The following is an 18,879-nucleotide window of genomic DNA, read 5'->3' on the forward strand; positions in this document are numbered from 1 at the left end:
ATAGAAATTGCTGTAGAAACTAAACAGCATTGGTGTACAGAAAGTAGTGTCAATGTTTCGAGACCCGAGACCAGAATCCTTATTCCGGGAGATACTTTTTCTCATTTCAGAAAATTGCTTTAAAAAAGTTGAACTGACTAAGGGACTCACAAACCTTCTGCTACAAAATATTCTGGGCGGTAAGGCAATGGATATTTATTCAAGTCTTTTAGAAATACAATCCTCAGAGTATGAAACAGTTAGAAATGTGGTACTTAACACTTAGAAACTTAATCCTGAAGTTTACTAAGTAAGGTTTTACAACAGCAAGGATAAAACATTTATGGAATTCACTATGAAAACAGAAATGTAATCAGATTGATGGCTTTGTTGATTGGAATTAGAGCAAAGCTTTGAAAATGTGAAGGATATCATGATTATGGAAGAATTTAGGAATGGAATTTTAATGACAATTCAGTCCTATTTGAATGAGTGTCTGGTATCTTATCCATACTTGCCTCATGTTAATTTTGGATGTTAGGGTACAAATTAGTAGATTGTGCGAATATTCTGCCTGTGTATAGTAGGGTGTATAGTCAATTATTCAAAACAGTGGAATCATGTAACTTTATTCTCTTGGTTAGTACTTGGAATCTCACACTTTGTCAACTTTTTATAAAGTTCCTAATTCCTACCAAATTGTAACAAATTTGGAGACCTGGCCCAGAACCATTAACAAGCTTGAAGCCCCTATTCATTGGATAGCCTGCTAACAGAAACAATTAATGCATGGTCCAGTTCTGGTACTCACTGAATACAAGCAACTTGATAATCAAAACAATTTGCTTGATAATGTGGGCATATCCTTTATTAAGCTTCAACTTTTTTTTTGCATTAGAAATTAGAATTGGTACTTTTATCAGTCAGTTCCATAATGGTCTCACAACATTTATCCTATGATTTCTTTATCAGGTCAAAGTTAGGATATATTGTATTACAAAAGTTATCTTGCTAATCCCACCAATATCAGGTACAAAAAACATTCCAGGTGCTCAATATCTAACCTTAAACCAACATCTACATTTTTGCCGCACTGACCAAATGCACTTATGATAAAATCTTCGGATATCCGCTTCAATCAAATTATTAATTGCAGAATCTCAGAATGTCAGGTGCTGCAAGACTCATGAGCAAACTATGAAGGGGAAGGCCATTGGTGCTGCTTTTTCCAGTGTACAAACTTCTGGATATGGAAGAGACCATCTCTAAGTCAGAGACTAAAAGAAAAATTACATCTTCCAGAGGTACATCCTTTAAAGTGGGGCCCATGATGAATCATGTTATTCAGTCTTTGCAAGGAAAGGTACTCCTAAGGTCGGATGGTAAGTTCACTCAAGCAAAAGATAAACTGCTTAAAAACACTTTTAAAACAAACAGTTCAGAACTTGTCTCTAGAGTGGGTGGCCAACCATTCATCCTCTCTACAAGTAATGCTTGCTTCTCTCAGGGCAAGGAAAAATATAATGTTGTGGAGTTGAAGGTGTTGTACTGTACCTTTAAGAGAGAGTGATAAATTGAAAAGTTGGCAAGCCTGTCATGTAACTAACTGCAGGCACTGACTGTGCTGGATAATTTGAAGATGCAGTATGGGCTACCCAATGAGATTCAGTTAGACTAAGGATCTAATTTTACTGTTAGGCTGTTTAAGGAAGCCATGGATAGCTAAGGTATACAGCACTTTAAGTCAAGTGCGTATCTTCCTGAATCCCAGGGAGCTTTGGGAAGGTGACATCAGACCCTGAAGAGCATGTTAACAGCATACTGTCAGAATTAGCCGAACGATTGGGATAAAGGTATCCCACTTGTAATGTTTGCCATTAGAGGTGTCCCAAATGAATCTACTCAGTTTACTCCTTTTGGGTTAATAATTGAACATGAAGGGAGAGGCCCTTTGAAATTATTAAAGAGAAATTGATAGGGCCAAAGTCGGAGATTCCACAATTGGATTATGTATCAGTGATGAGGAAGAGATTAAATTGGATAGTTGAGTTAGTGAAACAGCACCTGAAGAGGGCACAGTATGGAATGACACAGGTGGCAGATAAAAACTCTAAAATATGGACATTTTCCTGTGCAGAAGATATTGTTACCAGTGATAGGTGATCCCTTCAAAGCCAGGTTTAGCGGTCCCTATCAAATTGTGGAAAAGTTAAGTCAGGTGAACTATCTGCCAGATAGGAGAAAACTGGTAATGTCATGTAAATATGTTGAAACCCTACTATAATAGAGAGAAGGGACTGGAGAAGCAGGTGTTAATTCTGCATCTCAGAGTGAAGAATCAAATCCAAATGTTATGAAATTTGATGTGCTTCAAAATATGTTAACCAATGAGGAAGTCCTTGAGGAGTGGGATAGGTTGGTAATCTATCTGTCTCAGGAGCAAAGAATGCAGTTGAAATGTTTGTGCACCAGTATGAGGACATTTTCAGGAATACGTTAGGGAGGATTAATGCTATCGTGCAAGAGATAGAAGTAGGGAATGCTGTTCCGATAAAATGACACCCCTACTGGCTTAATCCTTTCAAAGCCAGACAGGGCTAGAAGGAAGTGGAGGCAATGCTCAACGAAGGTATCATTGAACTGAGTCAGAGTGAGTGGAGTTTGCCAATCGTTAGTTTCCAAACCGAATGGGGACTCAATGATTTTGCGTGGATTATTGGAAGATCAAAGCCATAACCAAATCAGACTCATATCCTATACCAAGATTGGAGGACTGTGTAAAGAAAGTTGGACTCACTGCGTGGTTATTGGCAGGTATCTTTATCAGAGAAAGCAAAAAAAATTTTCACATTTGTAACCCCAAATGGGCTATATCAGTTCAAATTGATGCCTTTGGAATGAAGGAAGCACCAGCCATATTCCAAAGACAGAGTTGTGGCTGGGTTAACAAACTGTACAGTTTGTTTGGACGATGTAGTGATCTTTAGGGAGTCCTGGAATGATCACATGGTACAGTTGACAGAGTGCTTTAAATGATTAAGAGAAGCAAACTGGTAATAAACTTAAACAAAACTGAACAAAACTTAACCAAAGCTTTCTTCCTGACAGGAAGCGAAGAGTAGTGATAAACGGGTCCCTTTTGGAATGGCAGGCGATGACCAGTGGGACCGCAGCTATTTACAATATACATTAATATAGATGAAGGCATTAAAAGTAATATTAGCAAATTTGCTGATGACACAAAGCTGGGTGGCAAGGTGAAATGTGAGGAGAATGTTATGAAAATATAGGATAACTTGGACAGGCTAGGTGAGTGGACGGATGCGGATAAATGAGTGGTTATCCACTTTGGTGGCAAGAACAGGAAGGCAGATTACTATCTAAATGGAGTCAAGTAAGGTAAAGGGGAAGTATAGTGAGTTCTAGGTGTTCTTGTACATCAGTAAATGAAAGCATGCATGCAGGTACAGCAGGCACTGAAGAAAACTAATGGCATGCTGGCCTTCATAATGAAAGGAATTGAGTATAGGAGCAAAGAGGTCCTTCTGCAGCTGTGCAGGGCCTTGGTAGGAACGCATCTGGAGTACTGTGCGCAGTTTTCATCTCCAAATTTGAGGAAGGACATTCTGGCTATTGAGGGAGTTCAGTGTAGGTTCACAAGGTCAATTCCTGGAATGGCAGGACTATCATATGTTGAAATTTTGAAGCAACTGGGCTTGTACACACTTAGGTTTAGAAGGATGAGAGGCAACTGATTGAGACATAGAAGATTATTAATGGATTGGACACACTGGAGGCAGGAAGCATGTTTCCGTTGATGGGTGAGTCCAGAACCAGAGGACACAGTTTAAAAATAGGGGTAAGCCATTTAGAACAGAGTTGAGGAGAAATTTCTTCACCCAGAAGTGGTGGATATATGGAATGCTCTGCCCCAGAAAGCAGTGGAGATCAAGTCTCTGGATACTTTCAAGAACGAGATGGATAGAACTTTTAAAGACAGTGGAATCAAGGGTTTTGGGGAAGAGGCAGGAACAGGATACTGAGTGTGGATAATCAGCCATGATCATAATGAATGGCGGTGCTGGCTCGAAGGGCCAAATGGCCTACTCTTGTACCTATTGTCTACTGAATTCGCAAAAGCAAAGGTGATGTTCTTGGTCATGGAAGATTGATGCTAAGAAACACAAAGACGAAGGCCATTGCGGAATTTCCACGACCAACCTTGAAGAAAGGGATGCTTCAATTTTTGCGACTAAGAGGATTCTACCTGAAGTTTGTTTCAAACTTCAGCAGTGTAGTGGCACCATTAACAGATTTGCTGAAGAAGAACACAAAGTTTCTGTGGACAGAACATTACCAGGAGGCATTTGACAATTTAAAAGCAGTATTGACCACCGTACCAGTTTTAGCTACACCAAACGTTTTGAAACCCTTCTAAGTTGCAATCGATGCCAGTGACATAGGAGTTGGAGCTGTACTGCAACAGGAAGATGATGATGAAATCGAACTGCCAGTTAGTTACTTTTCAAAGAAACTCAATACCCACCAGAGAAAATATTCTACAATTGAAAGAGAATTACAAAATTTTAATGTTTATGTCATGAATAATGTGTCGGAGATGGTTGCGTACATGGATCACACTCCTCTTACATTCTTAGAATGATTTAAAGGCAAAACTGGGAGATTATTTCATAGGAGTCTTATGTTACAGACTTTTAATTTACAAATCGTACATGTTGTAGGTCATAAGAATGTAAAAGCAGATGCATTTTTGCAGATTTAACCAATAAACTATAGATGCGATTGACTAGATACAAATGTTTTATGTGTGCATGGACAGAAGTTACAATGAACTTAGATTAATGTCCTATGTATGTCATGGTAATGTGGTGAACAAATTGAAAAAAAATGAAGCCATCTTTTCATTATGATGATTCATTGTTTTTTAAGGGGGGGGGGAAAGCAAGATACCAAAACACAATCAAATTTGAAATGTACTGTTTTGACAACATCAACCAATGAGATGATCCAATGTTTTAGAGTATAAAAGCAGGCATTTTTGACAGTCAGAGGAAAAGCATTTTCTGCCATCGAATGACAGCTATCCAAAATCATTCTCTCTGAAAGGTACCTTTTTCATATGAAATATCTTTGAAGCAGAAAACCAAAGACAACCCAGGGAAAATCTGCAGAGGAGGATCGACACAGCTAGTTGGTTTTGAAATTTGATTTGCTGTAAATTTAATAGGAGCTTTATCGGACCAGTATATTGTTATAGAGTGGGAGGTAGATAAATCATTAAGACAAAAGAGGCTTACAGTTGTAGATAGTTGTTGTCTAATGTTCTCTTTTGGAATTAAAGAACAAAATTGTTATTTTTTTTCTGTATGTCTGGTTTAAATTAGCAGGGGGATTTACCATGTGTCGTAACAATACTTTATCAGGTGAAGCAAAGTTCTGTGTGTACAATCTAAGGGCTAAGTCATGGACTTTCTGCCTTTCCAGGGGTTCCATCTCTAGCCCATCACATGTTAATAGTCATGCAGAGGCTACATACTAAGAAGGCCATCATGGAAAAAAATCTCCTTACATCTAGGGGCTGACATCACTGTATCCTAGGTGAAAGTGACAACTGCAGAATGCTGGAATTATCAGAGTCAAGAGCGTGGTGCTGGTAAAGCACAGCAGGTCAGGCAGCATCAGAGAAGCAGGAAAATCGATATTTCAGGTAAAAGCCCTAAAGTTCACCTGAGTGGATATGGATTCCTCAACTGCATTCCTTTTTTCATTTAATATTTGACTTTTTAAACACATTCCATTTAGTGATATACCCACTGATGAACAAGCATTACTGCATTCAACCAGATTGTCATGAAATGAAACAGTCACCACTTGCATTATTAAATCTAATGCAGTTTATTTGAGCTTTTCACCAAACTCAATGCAATTGATCAGCAGAATTCCCAGTGAAGATATTGTCACTGACATTTATTTCTTGTCACAATAATATGGAAATATAAAAACTTACAGACCTCGGGTGAAAGAACCAAGAAGAGGAATTAATGAAGTAGCTGTATCAGAAATGTCATGAGCTAATTACATCCTTCTTTGATGTATCATTATATCATAGTTGCTGCCATGTCTCTTCCTTGAAATCTCTTGTCCATAGCTATTAACTAGACATTGAATGTTAAATTCCAGGTTCACAATGTTTGCCAAGAAAGCACAGAAAATAATCAGGTTAGGCTGGGTGCAACTTGAGCCACCCACTTTTCTACAGTCCTGGTCACAGTGATAGAGCAAAGTGAAACAGTAGTAAAAACATAATTCCAGCAGACTTACCTGTGCAGACATGTCAATTAATTTTACTAGTTGAAGCTTACTTCCTTCATCTGTCTTTAAGAAGTCGAGCAAACTACCTGCAGTAGAATAAGTCACACAGTGAAATCACATTACAGTCACCATCCGTGACAATCAAGGAAGAGAATGCCACATGATCAATAACACACTCCACCTTCATTCTATTTTTTTCAGGTAAGAAGTTCTATATTGGCAAGTAACCAAAAATTGGAGCACACATTGTAGAACTCACACTCATTGCAAAATAAATTGCAGCAAAATTTGGACTTCATTGAGCTTCATCGGCAGAAATCATGTGCAGCAAAAGTCAATTCTGGGAAAAGGAGTCCATCCAATGGGATGCCTGAAAAACACTTGACCAGATACTGAGTCAAGCCATATGTTTGTTATACCTGTCAGCTACCTACTGCAGGAGCCGAACCTTTACATTTGTAAATGGCAAATCCTGCTCTACATTTGCTTCCTCAAACTGGTTTCAACCTGAGGTGCTTCACTGACACAACAGTAATGTTGATCATCAATACCCTTCCTTTTGCCAGTGAGGAAAATGCCCCCAGATTTATTTATAGCAAGTGAGCAAACTTGCTGTGGAGGTGTGAGAGGTGCCAATAGTTCATCCAGATATTTTCAATAAAACTAGAGAAGGTCCTCTTGTGATACTGTGGTAGTATCCATATCCCTAAACCAGAAGACTTGGGTTCAAGTCCAACCTGTTCCAGTGGTGTGTAATAATATCTTGGAACAGATTTTTAAAAAGCATCAAAGAGGCTTGAGGCACAATTTCAAGTCTCTCAGGGCACATGCCCTATACCTAGTGCCAATATTTAGTTCCTAAACAAACCAACAGAAATCCCACCCCATTTCAATAGCTTTGTGCAAAATGACAGGGAAATAACATACAATTTGTTTAACTCCAATTTACAATGAAGTACAGCTACAAACCTGTGCATAAAATAAATATGTTAATTAATCAATATATCATAGATCAGGAAAATCACAGTTAATACAAAAAATGATAGCTATATTCAGCTTAATATGCTTCCACGGTTGCGATTGCATTAGATATCAGGCAGCAGCATCTTCACTATACCTTTCGCCATATATTCTGTCACTATGTAGATGGGTTCTTTCGTTACAACGGCATACAGCTGCACCAGCTTGTCATGTCGAAGTGTCTTCATTAGGTTGGCTTCTGCCAAGAATGCCTCAGGAGACATGCTACCTTCCTTCAGCATTTTAATAGCAACCTTGATGTTGTCCTTATAGTGGCCTGGGATTTGAAAAACAAATGCAGTCCTGAAAATTCAATTCAAGTATTTTTTGGTTACAGTCTTCTACAAACTTTTATGACTTAGGGATAGGAGTAAACCATTTAGTCCCTCATACCAGCTCCACCATTCAATAAGACCATGAGTTGCCATGAATACTTTACATTCCAACCATCTACTTTAAACTTTTACTACAGGAATATCAACAAACTAATTACCTTTATATCGAAAATAGTCAGCTTTTTGATGACGAGAGTTCCAAAACCTCACAAGAGTCCATGAGAAAGACTTATCCTTACCTCTGTCTTAAATGGATGCCCTCTTACTTTTAAACAGTGATTCCTAATTCCAGATTGTCCGACAGGACTGAACATCCTTTCTGCATCCACCCTACCAAGATCTCTCAGGAACTTTTATATTTCAGTCAGGTTATCTCTCACTCTCCCAAACATTAATGACAACAAACCCAATCTGTCCAAATCTTCCTTAAAAGACAATCCACTCATTCCAGTTATTAATCTGGGAGGCTTTCTCAAACAGTTTCCAACAAATTTACTTCCTTACATAAGGAGATTAATATTTTACACAGTACTCCAGATGTCGTTGTAGAACTGCAAAATAATATCCCTATCTTTGCATTCAATTTCCCTCACAATAAATGATAACATTCCTATTGAAATGCAGTTCCTGTACGCTAACCTCTTGTGAATCATGCGCAAAGGCATCCAGATCACTCTGCATCTCAAAACACTGCATCTTTCACCACTTAGATTTTATGTTTCTTTATTTTTCCTGCCAGAATGAACAATTTCACATTTTTCCACATGATACTCCATTTACCATTGCCCATTTACTTAACCTATCTATAATCCTTTTAAGCTTCTTTACATCCTCTTCACAACTTAGTTTCCTATTTATCTTACTGTCATTAGGAAAGTTAGCAACATAACCTTTCTCCTTTTCATCCAAGTCATTGATATGCATTGTGAAAAGTTAAGACGCCAGCAGTGACCCCTGTGGCACACCACTCATTACGCGCTGCCAATGAAAAAAAATGACCCATTTGGACATTTTCTCAATTTCCCGTTAAAGAGCTAAATTCTACCTATACCAATATATTGCCCTCTACACTATGTGCTTTCATTTTCTGTAATAACTTTCAACGTGATAGCTTATCAAATACTTTCTGCAAATTTAAGTACAGCACATCCACCAATTCCCCTTTAACCACACAGCACATATACCTCCTCAAAGAAATCCAACAGATTGTTTTCAGGAAGAGAAATCACATTCAAGTAATATTGACTCTGTCTGATAACCTTGGACTTATCCAAAGGTTCTACTAAAATTTCATTGATATCATCTTCCCCATGATAGATGTTAAGCTAACTGGACTATTGTTGCCTGCTTTTTGTCTCCTTTTATTTAATAAAGGACTTACATTCATTATTAAACAAATGGTTCCTTCAATCTAAGAAATTTTGAAAAATTAAAGCCAATGAATTAAGTGCTTCACTAACCACGTTTTTAAAAAATCTTAAGTGAAGTCCAGCAGGGTCTGCAGAAACATCGCCCAAAGCCAAAATTTTGTTCAGTACCAATTCCCTAGTGATTGTAATTTTCTTGAATTCTTCTCTCCCTTTTCTTGATTTACAGTTTTGTTTGTGTCTGCTATAGAGGAGACTCATGCAAAATATCTGTTCAAGTCATCTGTCATTGTCTTTTTTTCCATTATTAATTCCCCAGACTCATTTTCATGGGCCAATGCTCACATTGTTAGCCTTTTCCTTTTTAAAATATCTTTAGAAACTCTTACTACCTGTTTTTATATTCCTAGCTAGGTTTATCTCATATCCTAATCTTTCCTTTTTAAAGTTATCATTTGCTGTATTTTATATTTTGACCAATCTTCTGAATTGACACAATTTTCTTTTGTAATTATATGTTTTTCCTTTAAGATTGATTTTTCTTTAGAGTTAATCATGAATTGCGAGTTTTCCTCTTAGAATTTTCTCTCATTGGAATGTATCTATTCTGTGTATTCTAAAATACACCCTTAAATATCTGCCACTGTATTATTATTGATATTTGTATTCACTAACTTGTAAGTTCAGTTTAGCCAGCTCTACATTCATGCTTTCATAATTGCATAAAAATATTAGACTTGGCCACATTTTTCTTGCACTTCATTCACATTATGGTCAGAACTACCTAGTGGCACTTCACTACAATGTCATTAATTACTCCTATCTCTTGCACAATGCTAAATACTATGCATCTAGTAGTGCTGTGGAGGGTTCCAGAGGAATCAGCTTTTTCTCCTCTGTCTGGAATGCACAATCAGGCCAATCCCCACTTCACAAATTCAATCTAGAGAAAGAAATTGTTCCAGAGATTCAGATGCTCATTCTGGGTGGCATAGTCTTCATGGGAGTTGTGTTTGCTGCCTCAGGAAAGAGTTTAAAAGAAGTCACAGGGGCTGACGGATGCAGATGTGGCTGTTTGAACTGGCCCACCCCATCACCTTGCACGTTGTCATGGATATAAAATAAAAACAACAAATTTCCCTCAACCCTCACCCATTCCCCATGTCTCGTCAATGCTAAAACAAACCCACCTCATGTCCCCGCCTGTGATATTGTGCTAGATGATCACTTTGGTACTTTGTGGCATTTGCCGCCTCTACTAATATGTTGCACCAGCTTAAGAGTTGTTTGGGAAGTTCATTGCCGTTAATCCTCCTTTTTCTTTGTTTTGTCTTGGACAGATCTAGTCATTAGTGAGAGAGGATATACTACTATACAGTAATAACAAGAAGGTTTAATCAATGACATCAATTGGTACAACTACATTGGGTCAGGCACTATTACAAGGATGTTATGGAGCTCCTCTATCTGTATCTGTTCCCTCTAAAAGCTTGTAAGTTTGCAGATGATATCAAAATTGATACAGTGGACTGTGAAGAAGGTTATCTAAGATTACAACAAAATCTTGATCAATTGGGCAGGTGGAAATAAATTTGGATAAATGTGATGCATTGCATTTTGGTAAAACAAACAAGGGTAGGGCCTTGAGTAGTGTAGAACAGAGAGACCTTGAGATTCAGGTACATAATTCTTTGACGTTTGTGTCACATATAGATAGGGTGGTAAAGAAGGCATTTAGCATGCTTGCCTTTCTTGGTCAGACCTTTAAGTAAATGACTTGGGACATTATGTTGAGATTGTACAAGATGTTGGTGAGGCCTCTTCTGAAGTAATACTCTAGTTCTGATTGCCCTGTTACATAGGTGGGATTTTTTAAGGTGGAGAGGGTTCAGAAGAGATTTAACATGATATTGGTGGGAATAGAGGGTTTGAGTAATAAGAAGAGGCTGGATAGGCTAGGACATGTTTTTCACTGGAGCTTAGGAGGTTGAGGGGTGACCTTATAGAACTCATGAGGGATATAGATAAAGTGAATGGCAGGTATCTTTTCCCTAGGGTGGGTGATTTCAAGACAAATGGGCATATTTTTAACATGAGAGGGGAAATATTTAGAAAACCCACAAGGGCAATTTCTTTTATACAGAGAGTGATTCATGTGTGGAATGATCTTTCAGAGGAAGTGATGAATGCAGTTACAATGTTTAAAAGACATTTAGATAAGTACATGAAAAATAAATGTTTGGAAGAATATTGGCCAAGTGCAGGAAGGTGGGAACAGTTTAGTTTGGGATTATGGTCGGCATGGAGTGGTTAGACCGAATGGTCTGTTTCCGTGCTGTATGACTCTATGACACAACTCTACTTTTTTCCACCCACAGACTATATGACATCACTAGAAGCAGTGCTGCCAATGTCACATGAATATTAACTACTTCAGAACGAATTCTATCAGCAGCACCGCAAATTCCTCATGATCCCTCACAGCCTCCAAGCCAATGTATGATCCCTAACCACACTCCACAGATCTTCATATCGTCCTCACTCATGCCCCAGCTCTTTACAGTCTCTATATCAACTTAGTGCCAAAGTATGCCACCACCACCCCCCCCACTTTGCCTTAATTCCCCCAGTACCAACTCTCAATATCTATCACAACAGATCCCAAGAACAATACTGTGATTAAACAAAGTTAGTTAAAAAGATTTCATTGACTAAAAACTTACTGACAGCTGCTTGGAAATTCCACATCTATTGATTGGTGAGCCAACACACTGGTTTCTACTTTCTGAAGATGCTGCTGTAAATGAAACTTGCGCATGGGAATTACAGATTCTTGCAAGGTGTCATTTTCACTAAGACAAGAACCTCTCCATCTGATCAAAAGATCAGGTTTGTGTCTCTGAAAGTCCCAGCAAGTTGTTGTGGGTATCAGCTTATAGGAACTCAGTAACAGGACTAAGCGATTCACCCCCCCCCCCCCCAAGCCTGTTCCAACATTTATTGAGATCATGGCTGATTTGTGGCCTAATTCAATATTAGGGATACAGGTCACAAATCAGCCTTTGGCCTATATCCCTCAGTATCTTTGCTTAACAAAAAAACTATCTATCTCAGATTTAAAATGAACAACTGATCCAACATCCACTATTTTGGGGCGGCACGGTGGCACAGTGGTTAGCACTGCTGCCTCACAGCGCCAGAGACCTGAGTTCAATTCCCGCCTCAGGCGACTGACTGTGTGGAGTTTGCACGTTCTCCCCGTGTCTGCGTGGGTTTGCTCCGGTTTCCTCCCACAGTCCAAAGATGTGCGGGTCAGGTGAATTGGCCATGCTAAATTGCCCGTAGTGTTAGGTAAAGGGGTAAATGTAGGGGTATGGGTGGGTTGCGCTTCGGCGGGTCGGTGTGGACTTGTTGGGCCGAAGGGCCTGTTTCCACACTGTAAGTAATCTAATCTAATCATTTATAAAAGAGAGTACTAAGCATCTACCATCCTTTGTGTGTTGAAGAGCTTCCTAATACCTCTCCTGAGAGATGGGCTGAATGGGCTGGCCCTAATTCTTGTGTTATGCTCCTTACTTCTTGAATCCACAACCAATGAAAATAGTTCATCTTTATCCTACTTTGTCTCTTCCTATTAATATCTTGAAGACTTTGATTCAGATCACTCCTTAACTTGCTAAACTCTAGAGAAAACAATCTCTTCTCTGAACTTTATAATGAAGTCCAGGTATCATTCTTGTAAAGTTATGTTGTACTCTCTCCAAAGCCAATGTATTCTTTGTAAGATGTGGCACCCAGATTTGCTCATAATATACCAGATAAAATCCAACCAGGTTTTTGTATAACTGCTGAAAATGTGTTGCTGGTTAAAGCACAGCAGGTCAGGCAGCATCCAAGGATCAGGAAATTCGACGTTTCGGGCCAGAGCCCTTCATCAGGAATGAGGAGAGTGTGCCAGGCAGGCTAAGATAAAAGGTAGGGAGGAGGGACTTGGGGGAGGGGCGATGGAGATGTGATAGGTGGAAGGAGGTCAAGGTGAGGGTGATAGGCTGGAGTGGGGTGGGGGCGGAGAGGTCAGGAAGAAGATTGCAGGTTAGGAGGGCAGTGCTGAGTTCGAGGGAATCGACTGAGGCAAGTTGGGGGGAGGGGAAATGAGGAAACTGGAGAAATCTGAGTTCATCCCTTGTGGTTGGAGGGTTCCCAGGCGGAAGATGAGGCGCTCTTCCTCCAACCGTTGTGTTGTTATGTTCTGCCGATAGAGGAGTCCAAGGACCTGCATGTCCTCGGTGGAGTGGGAGGGAGAGTTAAAGTGTTGAGCCATGGGGTGGTTGGGTTGGTTGGTCCGGGTGTCCCAGAGGTGTTCCCTGAAGCGTTCCGCAAGTAGGCGGCCCATCTCCCCAATATAGAGGAGGCCACATCGGGTGCAGCGGATGCAATAGATGATGTTTGTGGAGGTGCGGGTGAATTTGTGGTGGATATGGAAGGATCCCTTGGGGCCTTGGAGAGAAGTAAGGGAGGAGGTGTGGGCGCAAGTTTTACATTTCCTGCAGTTGCAGGGGAAGGTGCGGGGAGTGGAGGTTGCGTTGGTGGGGGTGTGGACCTGACGAGGGAGTCACGAAGCAAGTGGTCTTTGCGGAGTGCTGATAGGGGAGGGGAGGGAAATATATCCCTGGTGGTGGGGTCCGTTTGGAGGTGGCGGAAATGACGGCGGATGATACGCTGTATACGGAGGTTGGTGGGGTGGTAGGTGAGAACCAGTGGGGTTCTGTCTTGGTGGCGGTTGGAGGGGCGGGGCTCAAGGGCGGAGGAGCGGGAAGTGGAGGAGATGCGGTGGAGAGCATCGTCGATCACGTTTGGGGGAAATTGCGGTCCTTGAAGAACGAGGCCATCTGGGCTGTACGGTATTGGAACTGGTCCTCCTGGGAGCAGATGCGGCGGAGACTAAGGAATTGGGAATATGGGATGACGTTTTTACAGGGGGCAGGGTGGGAGGTGGTGTAGTCCAGGTAGCTGTGGGAGTCAGTCGGTTTATAGTAAATGTCTGTGTTGAGTCGGTCACCCGAGATAGAAATGAAAAGGTCTAGGAAGGGGAGGGAGGAGTCTGAGACAGTCCAGGTGAATTTGAGGTCGGGATGGAAGGTGTTGGTAAAGTTGGTGAACTGTTCAACCTCCTCGTGGGAGCACGAGGCAGCGCCGATACAGTCATCGATGTAGCGGAGGAAAAGGTGGGGGGTGGTGCCAGTGTAGTTGCAGAAGATGGACTGTTCCACATATCCTACGAAGAGACAGGCATAGCTGGGGCCCATGCGGGTGCCCATGGCACCTCCTTTTGTTTGGAGGAAGTGGGAGGATTGGAAAGAGAAGTTATTCAGGGTGAGGACCAGTTCAGTCAGTCGAAGGAGGGTGTCAGTGGAAGGGTACTGGTTGGTGCGGCGGGAAAGGAAGAAGCGAAGGGCTTTGAGTCCTTCGTGATGGGGGATGGAGGTGTTCAGGGACTGGATGTCCATCATGAAGATAAGGCGTTGGGGACTGGGGAAGCAAAAATCCTGGAGGAGGTGGAGGGCGTGGGTGGTGTCCCGAACGTAGGTGGGGAGTTCTTGGACTAAAGGGGACAGAACCGTGTCGAGGTATGCGGAGATGAGTTCGGTGGGGCAGGAGCAGGCTGAGACAATGGGTCAGCCGGGGCAGTCAGGTTTGTGGATTTTGGGCATGAGGTAGAAACGGGCGGTGCAGGGTTGTGGGACTATGAGGTTGGAGGCGGTGGATGGGAGATCCCCTGAGGTGATGAGGTTATGGTTGGTCTAGGAGATGATGGTTTGGTGGTGGGAGGTGGGGTCATGGTCAAGGGGGCAATAAGAGGAGGCGTCCGCGAGCTGGCGTTTGGCCTCAGCGGTATAAAGGTCGGTGCGCCAAACTACTACTGCGCCTCCCTTGTCTGCCGGTTTGGTGGTGAGGTTGGGGTTGGAGCGGAGGGAGTGAAGGGCTGCACGTTCTGAGGGTCAGAGGTTGGAGTGCGTGAGAGGGGTGGACAGGTTGAGTCAGTTAATGTCGCGGCGGCAGTTGGCTATAAATAGATCGAGGGCGGGTAAGAGGCCAGCATGGGATGTCCAGGTGGATGGGGTGTGTTGGAGGTGGGAGCAGGGGTCGTCAGAGGGTGGGCGGGAGTCTTGGCTGTAAAAGTAGGCACGGAGGCGAAGGCGGCGGAAGAATATCTCATTAATCCGAGGGCGTAGGGGAATGAAGGTGAGGCCTCTGCTGAGGACTGATCTTTCATTCTCAGAGAGGGGGATGTCTGGAGGGATGGTGAAGATCTGGCAAGGCTGGGAGCTAGGACCTGGTGTGGGACTGGAGCTGGGGGTGGGGGCGGGGTTAGGGGCGGGGACATGGGCGGGGTCAGAGATCAACGTAGGGGCGGGGTTAGATGTGGTGACAAAGCTCGGTGTGGGGGTGGGGTTAAGTGTGGGGGGGTCATGCGTGGTGACGGAAGTAAGCGTGGCGGCGGGATTACGCGTGGTGGTGAAAGTCGGCGTGGGGGCGGTGTTACGCGTGGTGACGAAGGTCGGCGTGAGGGCGAGGTTACGTGTGGTGACGAAAGACGGCGTGGGGCGGAGACACCTGAGGCGTTGTGGTCGTGCAGGTTAGTGATGTCAGTGTGGGCGGAAGTGGCTGCGGCTACGGCAACCGAAGGGGTGGAAATGGTTGTGGAATCCATCGAGGACATGCAGGTCCTTGGACTCCTCCATCAGCAGAACATAACAACACAACGGTTGGATGAAGAGCGCCTCATCTTCCGCCTGGGAACCCTCCAACCACAAGGGATGAACTCAGATTTCTCCAGTTTCCTCATGTCCCCTCCCCCCACCTTGTCTCAGTCGGTTCCCTCGAACTCAGCACCGCCCTCCTAACCTGCAATCTTCTTCCTGACCTCTCTGCCCCCACCCCACTCCAGCCTATCACCCTCACCTTGACCTCCTTCCACTTATCACATCTCCATCGCCCCTCCCCCAAGTCCCTCCTCCCTACCTTTTATCTTAGCCTGCCTGGCACACTCTCCACATTCCTGATGAAGGGCTCTGGCCCGAAACGTCGAATTTCCTGTTCCTTATTTGCTGCCTGACCTGCTGTGCTTTAACCAGCAACACATTTTCAGCTCTGATCTCCAGCATCTGCAGACCTCACTTTTTACTCTTTTGTATAACTGCAGCATAACTTCTGTATTTTTATACCCCAGTGCTCTAGACATAAAGACCAACATTCCATTAGCTTTCTTGATTATTTCTTTATCTGTTCATGACATTTTAGAAACTCATGCCCTTGAACCCCCAAGTCTCTTTGGATGTCCATAGTATAAACAGTTATTCTATAAACTATCCACTTACTTCTGAGATGAAAAGGAATTTTTATCAAAGAGCTCATTAGCATTTCTACTTGGATGTCAGTCATAGAGTTATAGTATCACACAGCACAGAAACAGACCCTTTGGTCCAACTAGTCCATGTTAAATATAATCCCAAACTAAACTAGTCCCACACCTGCCTGCTCCTGGCCCATATCCCTCCAAACCTTTCCTATTCATGTACTTATCCAAATGTCTTTTAAGTGTTGTAATTATGCCCTAATCCACCACTTCCTCAGGAATTTCATTCCACACACGAACCACCGTCTGTGTAAGGTTAACGTGTTTCATGTTGCCATAGGACAGAAGATAAAAGAAATCATTTTCAGGTTACAGGCTTTCCTACAAACCAATGGATATCTCAGATAGATAGCAGAGGTTCTGTCTAGTTATGGACCGCCTCAAAATATGTTAAGAAGATAGCCTAGATGTTAACTTTTCATATTTTAAAGGCAAGTGCAAGGTTTTGCATTCCAGATGCAATTTTATTGGTCAAACTACTCAACTTTAAGCAAAACAGCTGCAAATGTGTTGCTGGTCAAAGCACAGCAGGTTAGGCAGCATCTCAGGAATAGAGAATTCGACGTTTCGAGCATAAGCCCTTCATCAGGAATAAGAGAGAGAGAGAGCCAAGCAGGCTGAGATAAAAGGTAGGGAGGAGGGACTAGGGGGAGGGGCGATGGAGGTGGGATAGGTGGAAGGAGGTCAAGGTGAGGGTGATAGGCCGGAGTGGGGTGGGGGCGGAGAGGTCAGGAAGAGGATTGCTGGTTAGGAGGGCGGTGCTGAGTTGAGGGAACCGACTGAGACACGGTGGGGGGAGGGGAAATGAGGAAGCTGGAGAAATCTGAATTCATACCTTGTGGTTGGAGGGTTCCCAGGCGGAAGATGAGGCGCTCCTCCTCCAGCCGTCGTGTAGTTGTGTTCTGCCGGTGGAGGAGTCCAAGGACCTGCATGTCCTCGGTGGAGTGGGAGGGGGAGTTAAAGTGTTGAGCCACGGGGTGATTGGGTTGGTTGGTTCGGGCGGCCCAGAGGTGTTCTCTGAAGCGTTCCGCAAGTAAGCGGCCTGTCTCACCAATATAGAGGAGGCCACATCGGGTGCAGCGGATGCAATAGATGATGTGTGTGGAGGTACAGGTGAACTTGTGACGGATATGGAAGGATCCCTTGGGGCCTTGGAGGGAAGTGAGTGTGGAGGTGTGGGCGCAAGTTTTACATTTCCTGCGGTTGCAGGGGAAGGTGCCGGGGGTGGAGGTTGGGTTGGTGGGGGGTGTGGATCTGACAAGGGAGTCACGAAGGGAGTGGTCCTTGCAGAACGCTGATAGGGGAGGGGAGGGAAATATATCCTTGGTGGTGGGGTCCGTTTGGAGGTGGCGGAAATGGCGGCGGATAATACGTTGTATGCGCAGGTTGGTGGGGTGGTAGGTGAGAACCAGTGGGGTTCTGTCTTGGTGGCGGTTGGAGGAGCGGGGCTCAAGGGCGGAGGAGCGGGAAGTGGAGGAGATGCGGTGGAGGGCATCGTCGATCACGTCTGGGGGGAATCTGCGGTCCTTGAAGAAGGAGGCCATCTGGGCTGTGCGGTGTTGGAATTGGTCCTCCTGGGAGCAGATGCGGCGGAGACGAAGGAATTGGGAATATGGGATGGCGTTTTTACAGGGGGCAGGGTGGGAGGAGGTGTAGTCCAGGTAGCTGTGGGAGTCAGTCGGTTTATAATAGATGTCTGTGTTGAGTCGGTCGCCCGAGATAGAAATGGAAAGGTCTAGGAAGGGGAGGGAGGAGTCTGAGACAGTCCAGGTGAATTTCAGGTCGGGATGGAAGGTGTTAGTAAAGTTGATGAACTGTTCAACCTCCTCGTGGGAGCACGAGGCAGCGCCGATACAGTCATCGATGTAGCGGAGGAAAAGGTGGGGGGTGGTTGCTATCTCGGGCGACCGACTCAACACAGACATCTATTATAAACCGACTGACTCCCACAGCTACCTGGACTACACCTCCTCCCACCCTGCCCCCTGTAAAAACGCCATCCCATATTCCCAATTCCTTCGTCTCCGCCGCATCTGCTCCCAGGAGGACCAATTCCAACACCGCACAGCCCAGATGGCCTCCTTCTTCAAGGACCGCAGATTCCCCCCAGACGTGATCGACGATGCCCTCCACCGCATCTCCTCCACTTCCCGCTCCTCCGCCCTTGAGCCCCGCTCCTCCAACCGCCACCAAGACAGAACCCCACTGGTTCTCACCTACCACCCCACCAACCTGCGCATACAACGTATTATCCGCCGCCATTTCCGCCACCTCCAAACGGACCCCACCACCAAGGATATATTTCCCTCCCCTCCCCTATCAGCGTTCCGCAAGGACCACTCCCTTCGTGACTCCCTTGTCAGATCCACACCCCCCACCAACCCAACCTCCACCCCCGGCACCTTCCCCTGCAACCGCAGGAAATGTA

At 43.7% G+C, this 18,879-nt stretch overlaps 1 protein-coding gene across 1 annotated transcript in view; it reads right to left on the reverse strand.

Annotated features, from left to right (window-relative positions):
* Window positions 1–18,879, reverse strand: part of LOC132806709 (tyrosine-protein kinase Blk-like) — a 111,161-nt gene that overhangs the window by 16,660 nt on the left and 75,622 nt on the right. The window contains exons 9-10 of the mRNA XM_060821265.1: window positions 7,430–7,609; window positions 6,322–6,398 (exon numbers count right to left, since the gene is read on the reverse strand). Of these exons, the coding sequence (XP_060677248.1) occupies window positions 6,322–6,398; window positions 7,430–7,609 (257 nt within the window). The remainder of the gene's footprint in view (window positions 1–6,321; window positions 6,399–7,429; window positions 7,610–18,879) is intronic.

This window comes from Hemiscyllium ocellatum, chromosome 3 (assembly GCF_020745735.1).
Source record: "Hemiscyllium ocellatum isolate sHemOce1 chromosome 3, sHemOce1.pat.X.cur, whole genome shotgun sequence".
NCBI classification, from domain to species: Eukaryota; Metazoa; Chordata; class Chondrichthyes; order Orectolobiformes; family Hemiscylliidae; genus Hemiscyllium; species Hemiscyllium ocellatum.